Genomic DNA, 15668 nt, shown 5'->3' on the forward strand with positions numbered 1-15668 from the left:
ACTTGCATGCCCTCCCCTCTGACCTATCACTACCACCATCCCCTCCCCCCACGTTCATCTACCTATCACACTCCCAGCTACTTTCCGCTCACCCACCATGCCCCGTCCCATTTATATCTCAGCCACCTTGGGACACCCCCTCATTCCTGATGAACAGCTCATAGTCGAAACATCAATGCTCCTGATCCTCGGATGCTGCCAGGTAGTTTGGAATGTAATAGATACATGAAGGTGGAGTAGAAGATGATAGGCTGGAGAGGAGGGTGGAGCAAATAGATGGGAAAGACAATGGACATTTAAGAGGGCGGTGCCAAGTTGGAAGCTTGGGACTGGGTTTAAGGTGGGGAGGGGAAAGAGGAAACTGGTGAAATCCTCATTAATCCTGTGTGGTTGCAGGTGGATCCACTGACACTCTCAACCGATTGGTTAAACTGGTCCTCACCCTTAAATTCTCCATCCAATCTTCCCACGTCCCCCAAACCAAAGGTGTTACCAGGGACACCCACATGCACCCCCAGCTATGCCTGCCTCTGTTGGGTACATGGAACAGTCCATCTTCCACAGCTACACTGGCACCATCCCCCAACCTTTCTTCCGCTACATCGATGACTATAATCGGCGCTACCTCATGCTCCCATGAGGTGGTTGATCAGTTCATCAAACTCACTAACACCTTTCACCCTGACCTCAAAATCACCTGGACCTCTCCATCTCCAGCAAGTGACTAACCATAGACATCTACTACAAACCCATAGACTCCCACAACTACCTGCTCTACACCTCCTCCCACGCTATCTGTAAAAACACCATTCCTTATTCCCAATTCCTCCTCCTCATCTGTTCCCAGGATAACCAATTCCATCCTAGAAAATCCCAGATGGCCTCCTTCTTCAAAGGCCACAATTTCCCCTCCCACTTGGTCGATGATACCCTCCAGCACATCTCCTCTACTTCCCACACCTTCGCCCTTGAACCCTATCTCTCCCAATGCCACAAGGACAGAACCTTCCACCCCACCAAGCTCCATATACATTGCATCATCCTCTGCCACTTCCGCCACCTTCAAACAGACCCCACCACTAGGAATATATTCCCCTTCCCATTCCTATCAGCGTTCTGGAGAGACCATTCCCTCCACAACTCCCTCTAGCCCACACTCCACTCCCGGCACCCTCCCCTGCCACTGCAGGAAGTGCAAAACCTGTGCCCACACTTCCCCCCCACCTCTGTCCAAGGCCCAAAAGGATCCTTTCCACATCCGACAGAATTGACCTTTACTTCCACTAATGTCATTTCCTGTATCCGGTGCACCTGATGTGGTCTCCTCTATATCGGGGAGACAGGATGCCAATTTGCAGATGGTTTCAGAGAACATGCACCAACCAACCCCACCGCCCCGTGGATGAACACCAATTCCCCCTCCCACTCCACTAAGGACATGCAGGTCCTGGGCCTCCTCTTTCGCCAAACACTAACCACCCGATGCCTGGAGGAAGATCCCCGCATCTTCCTCTGCAACCACGCGGGATTAATGTGGATTTCACCAGTTTCCTCATTTCCCCTTCTCCCACCTTATCCCAGTCCCACGCCTCCAACTCAGCATACCCCTCTTGACTTGTCCATCATCTTTCCCATCTATCCTCTCCAACCTATCAACCTCTCCGCAAACCTTCATCTACCTATTGCATTCCCAGCAACCTTTCCCCAATCCCACCTCCCTCCCATTTATCTCCCAGCCCTCCGGCTGACAAGTCTCATTCCTGATTAAGGGCCTATGCCCAAAACGTCGATTCTCCTTCTCCTCGGCTGCTGCCTGACCTGCTATGCTTTTCCAGCACCACTCTCTGATCTCCACCATCTGCAATCCTCACTTTCTCTTTATTCAATTCATTCAACAGGAATTTATTGCATTATAATCATGAAGTAAATAAACTGAAATTTTCAGATAATAATTTTCTATTACCTTGATCTTGTTCCAGGCCGAGGAAAGAATTTTTTCGACCAAATCGTATACTGAAAGATCTTCCCAGAGAGGTAGTATTTTTTGGACAGGATACTTCAATGATATTAATATGACAGTTGCTTGGACAGAAGTCAGTGCTGTTTAATGGGTGTAAACTGGTTGAAGTTTGCTTGAAGGAGGGCCATGCTTTATTTTTCAACTCTTGGGCAAACTAAACACAACCACAGAGAACAAATTTAATAAAAGGTACCATTGTGAACATTCTCTATATGATTCTACATCAAAGATTTAAACAAAAGATAACCAGTATGCACATCTTAAGGTGCCAGGGAGTATGTACAGACAGCACTTTGATGATGATGAATTTAGTTCCCTTCGGTTCAGAATGGACTTTGTTGATGTACTTGTTGTTTTCTGGGATTAACCATTCAGCTGCAATGCCTGCGCTAGCTCTTTCAAAGACCGAGACACTAAATTCCATTCCTGGGTCATTGCCCAAAACCTTTCATGTTTTTTCAAATATTTTTCAAAATTAATTTTAAAAAATGCATCTGCTTCTACTGCTATGTCTGATAAAAGAGGTTATTTTTGAATCAATCTTCTTCCATAAAATGAAAGCATGGAAAATCATATTTTAGATACTAAGTGGATACAGCAGTATGTAGTTTATTTAACTGGTGACAGAGATTCCACTGCTCTTGTGCAACAGTATTTTTTAAAGAATTTATGAAGATTTTCCCAGCTAACTTTGAAAGTGCTTTTACAATGCCATTACAGTTGGCAACCAAAAGACTTTTCTTATTCCAATAGGACAGGAGAATAGGGCTCCTGAACCAGACCTCATTTCCTCCAAATGCTTTTCTTTCTTATTTTCTCACTATTTTCTTTTGTTTTTCTTTTTCTTCACTTTCTTCTGGAAGGAGCTCAGTTGTGGAAGCAGAGGCAGCAGCAACTGCAGGGCCACAGCTGGGAATGGGGTGGTCAGCCATGAACTAGTTGACGTGCTTGGTTAGAACTCTGGAGGTCGGCGGTTTCGCAGAAACAGCTCAGAGCCTGGGGTGGCACCAGGTGGAACTCTGGCGGTTTGTGGCAAGGCAGCTGGTGATTGGCAACGAGAGGGCAGCATGGAGGCCCGGGGATTGACAGATGGAGCCCAGTGCAGGGGAGAGATGGAGACCAGAGCAGGGGAGAGATGGAGCCCTTGCAGGGAAATCAGAGAATGGAACATCTGCAGGACCATGGCTAAAGAAGGACCTTTGTAATTTGGAACTTTTAACTTTAATTCTTATTCTCTACTTTATACTGACAAGAACTGTAATGTTGAACTTTTAATTTAGGTCTTTATTTTTCTCCTTTTTACCTCAGATTTTATACCTAGATCCCTTGTACCTAAAGTGGCGGCGTGAATGGTGACATTGTAAACGTTTCCCTATACTCCTGTATCCCTTTACTTGAGTATATGCAACAATAAAACCTAATTCTAATTCTTATCTCAACATATTGCAACATTTCTCTCACTATTAGAATGGAATCTCTCAAATATTGGTGAAAATCTTGCAGCCTCACTTAATGAAAACAGAAGTCGTGTTACAATAAATGTGTAGCTTTTTAATTTTCAGAGTGAATGAGAAATTTGCTCGGCTGTAAATCGGCAAGTTCAACTCCAGGCATCAGTACTGTAAAGAAGTTAACAAACACACTTCCAACCAAAGTCAAAAATAACTCTAAGAAAACTAAAGAAAAATCTGAACGAATACAAAAAGTTATTTAACCACACTGAACAATGATAAGAGTATACCATTACAGAATCCTACAGAAAGTGCTACTTCAACTATTCAGATGTTACAGCTCAGATTCTATAACTTAGCAAACAAATTTGTCATATCTACCTTCAAATAGTTGGAAATTCTCTGGCCAATGGTATCAAGCTTGGTCTCACATAGATGGCTGAATTCCAATTGAGGCTTAAAGATGAGAGAATTTCTGGACGATATCAGTCCTCTGCAGTTCTTTACAAACTGACGGTCATCTGCTGCTAAAGCTTCCAAAATCTAGCAAAATAAGTAGCGTCAGTTAAGGTGGTATTTCAAACAATGAAATAAAGCTCTTGAATATGTTTTCATTATAAACATGACACATAGTAGAGTTCTTCTTTGCCAATAAATAAATGGGATTTCCCTACTTATCAATCAAAGCTACCTCAGTCAGCAGGAATATAATTTAGGCTGGCAAAACATGAAAGCAATGGGATATATGCAATTGCATCAAATACAAAACAATCTGGCAAGACCATCAAACTCATCCATTTCCTCACACAAGGAAACCACAAGCTAAAAGCTAGTGATACTAAATTCCAGGAGGGTTGCCAATGTTTGTTGGACATGTTTCAGGAGATTTGATAACAACCTGGTGTCTGCAATGTTACTGCCGTTATCTTGTAAAGGTTGGGCCTCATGCAATGAAGTATCTTTGCTTATGGTTTTGTATCAGAAACAAAAAAAAAACCTGCAACTTCTGGAATCCAAAGTAGGCAAGCAGAAGGCTCGAAGAACACAGCAAGCCAGGCATCATTAGGAGGTGGAGAAGTCCATGTCTTGGGTATAATCCTTCTCCAGTGTGTTTCCTGAAGAAAGGTTATACCCGAAATGTCAATTTCTCCACCTCCTGATGCTCCCTCACTTGCTGTGCTCTTCCAGCCTCCTGCTAGGTTTTGCATCAGCAGCTGCGGTGCAATAGCTTGAGAGAAGCTGAATTAAAAAGTGGGAAAGGGATTTGTGGAATTTGGGGATGGGGGTTGAGGGCTGGATCCTGGTTCAGAAATCAGAGGTGGAAAGATCTTTGATTTAGGCAATAACAAAGAGTAGCTCAATGAAATTACATCAATAATTAAGGAACAACACTGCTACTATTCAGACTCCCTTCATGACAGAAACAGAATAATTCATCAATGCTCTGTACATACAGATAATATCTTTAATTGTAATTTTTAATAAAATGAGTGTAGTGTATGTCTGCCAGACTGATTCCTGGGATGGCAGGACTGATGTATGAAGGGAGACTGGAGTAGTTCAGACTATATTCGTCGGAGTTAAGAATGAGGGGGCAATCTCTAAAAATCTATAAAATTGTGACAGGACTAGATAGGACAAACAAAAGAAGGATGTTGGAGAGTCCAGAACCAGGAATTACAATTTAGGGATGGAGACTGGCAACATAGGATTGAGATGAAAAGAAGTTTCTTCACCTAGAGAGTGGGGAGCTTATGAAATTCTCTACCACAGAAAGCAGTTGAGGGCAGGGCTTAAGTTATCAAAGAACTTGGGGAGAAAGCAGCAATAGATTACTGGATTTGATGAGCAACCATAATTATATTGAATAGTGGAGAAGGCTCAACGGGCCAAAAGGCCAACATCTTCTCCTATTTTATTCGTAATTGCCTGCCTAAAGATGTTCATCTTAGAATTGCAGCCAGAATCCCTGATGCAGCGAATAAGGTTTTGTGCCATTTTCACAGGGTACATTGCCTCCACTTTAGCATAGCATCCACATTTCCACACCCTTCTCTGGCTTGGGGTTCCAAGTAAAGTCTTTATGAAAATGATTCAGCTACATAATTTTCTGTCTTGCTTATTCCTTCTAGAATCCACTTCCTCAGCCAAAAAGATGGCTAATTCATTTCCACTCGGCCTTCCTTAGCATGGATGAACTCTTAGTGATGGCAAATGTTGACGTTAAATTTGAAGAAATTTAAAAGAAATATACTAAGTGGTTTAGTAAAATGCACCACAACTATAGACAGAATCACTTGTCTTGATAACAATTTAAAATTGAACCACTCTCAGATTTCATAATTCCAAGTTAATCTTTGGATGTCAGAGGTAGTTAGTATTCAATCTAAATCAGTTAAATCAAACAGCATTGTGTTGAGAGTATGGTGATGGTCCCTGAAATTTGATTTGTAGACCTACTTGGATTTGTTAAGCTCTAGTTAGTAACCTGAAGTGGAGGCTCTAAAGTTTAAATCCTTCCTTAGTACGTTATTTTTATTATACAAGCCATTGTTGCAATTTATAAAATGATGTTTTCTGATAATGGAAATAAAATTTCTGACAACATGCATGAGAAATCATACTTTAAATATAATTAAATAATCTATACCTTTGCAGTTAAATTGAAGCATCCCTTAGGCTCCACCATTTTTTCCTTGACGTGACATTTTATCCCAACTGTACTGACATACTCATAGATAACACCGTGCTCTAAACACACATTATCGACAGTCATGTTGACATGAGAGGTCACCCCATCAATGATCGGCTGCAGATCTACAAAGATTAAATGATTGACAGCCTGAAACAAGCTTGATTGTTCACTTGTTAGATTTACAAACTGCAATCAGATTTTGACTCTTCTTACAAGTAATTCCCCTTACCTCACTGGAAACTTGTTCAAGCTTAGGGAGGTATTTACAGAATTACGCAGAGCAAACTGCCCGCGTTTTTGAAGCTAGCTACTGTGGATTTTTTTAAAATGCAAATCTAGACAGCCTTGTGTTGTTACAGAGTTAAAATGATCAAAGAAAAAAGATGCCTAACCTGATCCAAAAAGTTAATTGCCCTGGAGCATTAACTCTCAGGCATTTTCCGAAACAAGAAATGACCAGATGTAAAAAAATTAACCGAGTGTCATTCTTGGGATCAATGTTTTGGCGAACAAAACCACAACAATGAGCACCCAAGCTACAAATCTTCTCACAAACTTTGATCAATGTTTCCTCTAAGATGTGGACGAGCATCAAATGTATTGGATATAATAAAAAAGGCCATTCACAACTTAGCCAGTTTGTCTGGAGAAATTTTGAACATAATAGAATTTGTGAAATGTAAATTGCCCATTCTCAAAAAAATACTGCTCTGAGGAGTTTGTAAGTGACTTAGTACCAAAAAAAATTAAAGAAAACATTGCTTGGACATTCTAAAATGCAAAACACAAAACAAATTCTTCACTTTCTATAATTCCATCTTCACCCACATACTCATTACATAGAAATTTCACACTTTCATAACTAAAAATAATTTTAGTTCACTAAAACTTCAGAGAAAAATCAAGAACAGCAATTATTGAAGTTAAAAAAATTGTATGATATTTTAATTACACAGTGAATTTTGATGGAAAATAGGCTATTTAGAAAATGAATATTTTTACATGTATGGATGCAAAACTGACAGTGGTATTGCAATGAAAACAGCAAGCACTCAGCAGATCCTGCAGCCTTTGTGAAGAGAAAAACACAGTTAATCCTTCAAGTCCAATATGACTCTTCTTTGGAAAATACCTGCTGGCTTTCTCCAGAATCCTGTTTTTATTTCAGATCACCAGCATTCACATTACTCGGTTTTTATGGGAGTGGAAATTGCAAGTCAAGTAGATGATTCGACTCCCAAGAGCTCCAATAGATGGCCTTACATTAAATAAACAAATCTTTTAAACATTTTTCACTCCGTACTAAGACAGAGGTCACCATCTCTCTCCCTATCTTCATAATTCTCTAATGACAAAGTAACATGTCCAGGGAACTGTATCAATAGTAAGGATGCCAAATATCAACCCCCAGGCCTGGAAATGACAGTCACCTGAGAGCTGACTGTGAAATTACATACAGTCTTGAAATTGGCAGTCAGCCAAACCTGCTGAAAAGGAGTCCTCCCTTCCCAGCTAATTTTACATATTGCACCAATTGCAGTTAGCTGTGAGAGATGACATTGCATGCAAGCATTGCATGACCATGTTTCCCACAGAAAGGATATGCAGCTTACAAGTGAAAACAGAAGTGGTATCCTATCTTCCTTTTCACAGTAGCTGTGAAGGGTGACAGAACATGAAAGCCATTACCAAGGTATTTGACCTGTTCAATTTTCATGGATCAGTGCACAATACGTTTACACTTCCGAGGGCAAAAGTGAGGACTGCAGATGCTGGAGATCAGAGTCAAGATTAGAGGGGTGCTGGAAAAGCACAGCAGGTCAGGCAGCATCTGAGGAGCAGGAAAATCGATGTTTCGGGCAAAAGCCCTTCATCAGGAATAGGCAGACAGCATCGGGGGTTGGAGAGATAAATGGGAGGTGGGCGAGGCTGAGGAGAAAGTAGCCAAGAGCACAGTAGGATGGAGTTGGGGATGAAGGTGATAGGTTGGAGAGGAGAGTGGAATGGATAGGTGGGAAGGAAGATTGGCAGGTAGGACAAGTCATGGGGATGGTGCTGAGCTGGAAGTTTGGAAATGGTGTAAGATGGGGGGAGGGAAATGAGGAAACTGATGAAGTCCACTTTTCTGGTGGAAGTACATTTCCTAGATACTGGTCAGAAAATATCAATGGTTGCCAGCTGAACTTTGATCTGATAAGGCTCACAAGTTTCACGCACAAATCTCCATATGGCATGACCATGTCTACATGGAACTCTAATTTGTTTGAAGCTAGTTGCTTAACCGGAGCCAGAAAACCCTTCAACCTACTTGGGTTAAAGCAAATTGAACAGAAATTATTTGGAGCCTTCTACATTGATTGTTCAATGTAAATAAATTTTAAACTTTGTGCACTAGATATTTTCAAAAATAAATCAACAGAGAACACATGCAAGACTTCAGTTTAAAAATATGGTTTAAGCAAACAGGTTCCATTTGTAATTAAATCATAACATACCAGTCTCCTGCTTGCTCTCAGTGATATGATCACATGGCTTTGTTTGATTGGCTGGAACATCTAACAATTTGTCATTCATTGACAGATCGGAAATACTGTAAACACTATTTGTGTTGACTTTTGTTTTCATCATCTCATCAACATCTTCAACAGTCCTATATATCCACTGACTTGAACGTGTACTCTTGAGAAATGAGAGAGTGAGAAGTATTAGGATTTCTTGTGTTACTCATTAGAATTAGACATTTTAAATTTGTTCAAGCCAACTAACTTTTAAAAGAAGAAACTTAGTGTTTTGGCTTATTTTATTTTACTGGGTAATGCTCTTAGTGTTTGCAAGAGTTGAATCTTTTCACACAACTGATAGAGAAACCAGAACTTAGGATTATTCAATTGTTTGTAGTCAAACCAGAGTTTCAAATACAAGAAACAAGAGGAAATAAAAGATTAAAAGTACATTACCTGGGATTTTAAACAACAGATTTGGTTTGGGAGTGGTGGTAGGTAGAAAAGGGAAGAGGTGAAAATATTACTTTTATTTCATGCAACTAATATTGGTATCATTTTAGCAGCAACCCATGAGAATTGCAAGTATAAATATTCATGCATCATCCTAATTACAACCACAATGTGAAATGACATTACAATATTTTCTGATGCAAACAGTTGCAACAAAGATTGCTGGATTGAATAAGTTCGCTCTCTATAAAACATTTCAAGTCTCACTCCACAACTTGAGTAGAAAACCAAGCTGACACTCCAATGCAATACAGCACTGTGTCATCTTTCGACATTATGCCAAGGTCAGATCTGCCTGCACAGGTGAATGCAAAGGATCCCATGATATTATTTTGAAAAGGAACAATGCAAGTTACTTTTGGTGCCTTGGCCAATATTTATGTCTCAAGCAACAGGACACAAAAACTGAAATTAACTGGTCATTATTGTATTGGTTTTATGGGAGCTTGCTGAGCACAGGCTGCTTGCCATGATACAACGGTGTCTACATTTCAAAACTACTTTATTGATTTGTGACAATTTTATCATATAATTTCATTTTCACACATATTCTTTAAGCTCTACCGATTGAAGATATTACTTATTGTTCCAGACACACTGACATATCAATTCATGTGTACATGCTCGTCCAATCGAAACAAGGGAACATGACAAGGAAATTCATTATCAAATCGACTATAGAAATATACAAAGACATACTATTTCCCATAACTGGAAGCTCAATAGGACATTCTCTTTCAATTACATTATGTACAATTGTGTATAACTAACAAAATATAACATACTTTGTGGTTCTTTTGCAATCTCACATTTATATAAATTAATACACAGAACAGCATAAAAGTACAAATAAGCAAATGCAGAATTAATGGTGATTCTTTACATCAGTACCATTTCATGTGAATAAATTCAACTTGTCGTTTCTCACAGCTCTTTAGCTATCCCGGAACCCAAATGATTCCCCACTTGACAAGACAAACTAAATAAACCTTTTCTAACCTTTAGGTATTCAAAGACTTTAGAAACTCTAACAACCAATTTGAGTGGTTTGTTGGTACTGTGTTGCTTCTGATAACAACAGTGCCACCTCATCCTTAGTAATCACTAGAAGTACTGCAGCCTGGTTGAATTACTTGACAATGTCACTTTCTGACTATAAGGCAGCAGTAGTGCAAGTCACTTAACACTGTGAATGGCCAAGATCCTACAATTCCATATCAAGTAACATTATGGAGGGAATACCACCAGGAAGACTTAGAATTTAAGAAAGTAATCGTCCATCATATTACTTTATTTATTTCAGGTGATACAGTGATGAGACAAAAAAATTAACATTAAGTTAGAGTAAAAAACTACAACTGTGTGTGATAAAATTGTGACTTACCAGCAAATGCTGTGGATTATTTCTGTATGCACTGAAGTGTTCAAGTACTTCAGTGTAGTTTTCTTTGCTAACATTGTTCCCGTTTACTTTTAGAACACACTGGCCGGGAAGAAGTCCCGCTGCTGCAGCCCCAGACCCTGCATAATAATCAGAATTTTAGTATCTGCTTACAATTAATTTATAGACTACAAAATTAAAGCTGCATAATCTGATAATAGATATTGGAAAGCACTGAATTGATAGCTAATGCTGAACTACAGCTCTTAGCATTTACCCAGGGCAGTCAACCATCAAACTGAATATAGAAAATCCTTGCAATGAGATGACAGTATACTGTGCACAAGTAATCCTGATCCGTGTTCTAATGCTCAGAGAACATGGGTTCAAATCCCACCACAGCAAATTCAACAAATAAAGTCTGGAACTATAAGCTAGAGTTAGCAATGGTAGCTATGAAATCATTATCAATTGAAGTAAAAACCCACCTGGTTGATTAATGTCCTGTCAGGAAGGAACATTGCAATCAACCTTGTCTGGCATGCACAGCTCTTCAGAACCATACCAATGTGGTTATCTATTAATTTTCCTGTGAATGGCCTAACAAGCCATTCAGCCATTAAGGGATATCAGGGATGGGTAACAAATGCTAGGCTTGCCAGCAAGGCCCACATCCCAAGGAAGAATAAGGAAAAGCATAAAAATAACTCAGATTAAACAAATATTGAAAATAAAGAATTCCCATCTTTAGATTTCCTTCCAAATACATCATCCATTATAGTTGTCCACAGTCTAATACATCAAGTGCATTGTATAAGCTTCACTACCCATACAGAATATTCCCCATTATCAGCTAGAAATCTTTTGTACTATAGAACATCAAGGACTTCTTACATTATTATTTTGCAGTTATCACTTAAAGTACCCATTTCAATTATATACACAAAGTGCTAAATTTAATAGAAACAGAAATGTACCACAATTAAAAGATTGTGGTCAACTAATCAATGAATGGAAGAGAGTAAATCTTTTCTTTATGTCACCTTGTACATTGAGCAGTACCACATTTGAGCCTAGTCAATCTTCTCACAATCTTACCCACATTTCACATGCATGTACTCACACACACACTAGGTGGAGAAAGAGGGTGAAATCATAGCATATTCACACAGTACCCATAAACAATGCTTGAAGATTAGATCCAGTCTGCAGCATTTTTCACTTCCTCAATTTGTTTGGAGTACTTGACATTCATTCATAAAGATGCAATGTTTAAACTTTTGAGTGTGAGAAAAGTGGAGAGAAAAGAGATAATAGGCAGACTGACAGCTGCACATTTTCTAGCAAGATGGGACATCGTGACTGAACTTGCTGGGAGTTTGTGTGAAATCTTAATAAGGTAAAGATAAATTGTCTATTCTGTAAGGTTACCCACATGCTTTGTAATAACCCAGAACAGAATATTTTTACAGGGACAGGACATGAGCTTTGAAAGTGACTGCTTTACACCGGAAAGCCCCCTCACCCACAGCCAAAGACTCATTAAAAGCTTTAGTCAAAGAATTATGTTGAAGTACACAATCTTCTGTCACTCTTTGCACCCGCTGTTTACAAGTTTTGCATTTTTTTGGCAAAAAGAGATTTGAAGCATATGGTTTTTAGTCAATGGTTCTGGGAATCCTAGCATTTACACATAAATAGCTCTTACCATAATCACTACGTAATACTTTTTCCTATCCAGTATTCTGCAATGTCCTGTTGTAATCCATTGCACAAAGATTTAGTTTACAAATGATTCATTTTGGTTAAATTGGAGGATCGGACCAGGATTACCTCCCAAAATTTTCAGAAAGAGCACCCAGTAAACCAGTAACATAAAACTGACAATTTTGGAGAATCATGTATATGGAACTCTAATAGTACAATTTGTTGCAATATACAAACCTCAACCAGTTTCCTTTGAGTGTTCAGTTTCCTCTCAAGTGATCAGTGACAAGCATAGACAACTAGTTTGGGAAGCTTTCTTTTTCAGCGTAAGTTGCTGATGGCAAGTGAAATTATTTCACAAGTATAGGAAGGAAATAGGGGTGAAGTATTTCTGTGACTAAAGGGTCAAATCAAGACAGTAACGAGAAGTGATGCTAGCTGAGAGGATCAATTTGTGGAATTAGCTTTAGTGGTGATAAGGAGAAGCAAGGGAAAGAAGTCATTCATAAGAGTGTGGATCCATATAACTTGGACACTATAAATTGGTAAAGGTAGTGTTGAGGATGATTTCCGAGAGTGCATTCATGATGCATTCTTCAGAGAAAACGTTGGTGGAAACAACTGGAGAATAGGTTATTTTAAACTTTATAATGTGTATTGAGGCAATGTGATTTAATTATCTCAATGTACAAGGATTCTCCAGGTAAGAATTTGAGGATGAGAAACTTGTGAATGAAATCAATGCCTTAAACTTCAACTACAAAGTGATGAAGACAGATTTGGTTCAATTAGACTAGGAAAATAGTGAAAAGGTGGAAAGGCAGCAGCAGACATTTAAGGATCATTCATAACCATCAACAAAGTTAAACTCCACTGAAAAGAAAGACATGATAAATTAAATCAACTTGGCTAAATAAGTTACTCAAGAATGGTATGAAATTGTAAAAGGCATACAATGTTTGAAGATTAGTGATTGGTCAGACTAGTGCAATGTTAGAAATCAGTGAAGGATGATTAAAAAATGAAGCATGAGAAACCAGTACCTAAAAACTAGCAAATAATTAAACAATGACAAAAGGTCTTCTAAGTACATAAAAAGGAGAGAATAGTCAAGGTAAATATTGGTTCCTTAGAGGATGAGACTGGGGAATTGATAATGTAATCACACAGAAATGTCAAGGATTTAGTAGAAATATTTCATATTTGTCTTCACTGTAGATGACTCAAAAAGCATCATAAGAAATGGCAGAAAATCAAGGGGGAAAACAAGGGAGAAACTTAAAGCAGGACTACCACTGGAGAGAAAATGGTAAGAAAACTATTATAACCAAAGACAGAAATGTCCTTGAACCTGATGGCCTAGCATCTACAGATGAAAAAAGAAGTGGCTGCAGTGGTTATAGATTCCCTAGATTCTGAAAAAATTCAAGGAGATTGGTAAACTAGAAAAGCAACACCCCTACTCAAGAAACAGGAAATTGTGAGCAAATTAGCCAGTTGTCAGTCTTTGGAAAATGCTGAAACCCATGACTAATGTGGTGGCAAGGCATTTAGACAAATATAAAACCATTTTGACTCTACCTGCTTGTATGAGATAGTGTTTGCCAAATTAATTCATATTTCTTTGAGAATGGAACAAGCGCAATGGATAAAAGGGTAGTGGATAGGTATAATGTGCCTGCTTTTCAGATGCTGCCTGACCTGCTGTGCATTTCTAGCACCACTCTAATCTTGATTCTAATCTCCAGCATCTATAGTTCTCACTTTCACCTACTGGATACTGTTACCCCACCAATACATACCAAGTCAGAACTACATTGGAATAAAGCAGACTTTTGACAGTGTACTTCGTCCAAAGTTGAGATCCTATCCATCATTTGTCAAGAACATCAAAAATGTGTTCAAACAAGAAGAAAAGCATTTTAAAGCTTCTCTAAATTCTCATTTGTAACATCTAATATTTCTGCTACTTGTAAAACATCTTTCATTTTTCCAAAAATAAAGTCTTAGCGCCTCCTTCTCACCTGCATACAATTATGCAATTCTCTGCAAGTTCAAACTTCTTTATTGATCAAAGAAAGTTAAATTGCAGGTCATCATCCCGATGTTTGTAAGTTAAGGTTCACGTAATTGTAGAACTATAAAAGCTGTATTTTGAGCTTTCTGTTGAAGCGCTGAATGAATGCTTTTTTGGTAACACTAGAAAACTAGTGAAAAAAATGAGGTAAATCATGTTGAAACTTGCAATTACTGTGGATTGTGAGAAAATGATATGATGTGTTGTACTGTGTTATAGTTAAGGTCAGGAATTTGTCAAGTGGGTAAACATACCAGGACAGAAGAAAAGACAGAATGAGAGGGAGGAAGTAAATCAACCCAAGAGGCAAGGTGAAGGAATAATCTGTTTCTATAAATGTCTTTGCTGTTAAGGTGAGCCAGGCTGGAGCTTGTGTGGATTTGTGCTGCCAATTCACCAAGGTGAAATTGATCTTATGTTCTTCGAATGGAGAGGGGGAGGGGAGAAAAAACTCATCTCATAAATGCGCAACATTAAGAACTGTAACTGCAAGCTAAATGCAATCCTTTCAAACTCAGAATTTTGCAGAATGTCAGCTAAGCACAGTTCCAGGTTTCCAGGATCCTATTAAAACATACATATTCTACTGGGGGAGAAAGAATGGCACTATGGCAGCATGTTGGTTGAGATAAGGTGGGAAGACTTGGATTCTTCCTGTACGAGTTCTCAGGGTAGGAAGTAAAGCACAAATGAAAGAAAAAATCAAAATAAAAAGCAAGCCTATCATAATTCTTCGACCCTCCATCTCCATCAGTCCCAGATATGCTCACACGGACTATGCAAATATTGCTGTATCCCTATTCAGAATTGCATCCACTTGGTCACAGGACTGTTCACCATATGTGTAACAAGAAAAAGATTAATGTATTTCACTTTACTGCTACAAAAAGAATGATTTGTAAAAGGTTGTCAAAAGAAATGTTAAACCTAAAATAAGACAAATAAGACTGATAGACTCCAACTAGCATCCAATTTAAGATCCATTTGGCACTGTTCTAAGTACATACCCTGTAAATATCCGGGAGCAGGTTTTACAGTGCCAGTCGTGGCAATATAGTCAGCATTCACCATGACTGGGTGTGATAGAGACCCTGCAAATTTCAAAGGTGCACACGTGTGGATGCTTTTCTTTGGCACATCTACTTCAGATTGCAAGTTTTTGCTGTGGATCTTCGTGTGACTGAATGGACCAATTCGACCCAAATGTGGGCACATGAGGAAGGACATCCCATGAACAATTGGCTACAAGTGCAGAATTTGCTTTCTATTCTTACCTTTTCAGTCATCATATTTCCTCATCATTTAGGTATTTGGATCCAAAGT

General features: G+C 38.9%; 1 protein-coding gene across 2 annotated transcripts in view; it reads right to left on the reverse strand.

Moving 5' to 3' along the window:
- Positions 1 to 15668, reverse strand: part of prex1 (phosphatidylinositol-3,4,5-trisphosphate-dependent Rac exchange factor 1) — a 223134-nt gene that overhangs the window by 49215 nt on the left and 158251 nt on the right. For both annotated transcript variants that reach the window (XM_060836352.1, XM_060836353.1), the window contains exons 20-24: positions 10565 to 10701; positions 8662 to 8845; positions 6122 to 6288; positions 3853 to 4014; positions 1964 to 2174 (exon numbers count right to left, since the gene is read on the reverse strand). In XM_060836352.1, coding sequence (XP_060692335.1) covers positions 1964 to 2174; positions 3853 to 4014; positions 6122 to 6288; positions 8662 to 8845; positions 10565 to 10701 — 861 coding nt within the window. The remainder of the gene's footprint in view (positions 1 to 1963; positions 2175 to 3852; positions 4015 to 6121; positions 6289 to 8661; positions 8846 to 10564; positions 10702 to 15668) is intronic.

The sequence above is a fragment of the Hemiscyllium ocellatum genome, chromosome 15, assembly GCF_020745735.1.
Source record: "Hemiscyllium ocellatum isolate sHemOce1 chromosome 15, sHemOce1.pat.X.cur, whole genome shotgun sequence".
NCBI classification, from domain to species: Eukaryota; Metazoa; Chordata; class Chondrichthyes; order Orectolobiformes; family Hemiscylliidae; genus Hemiscyllium; species Hemiscyllium ocellatum.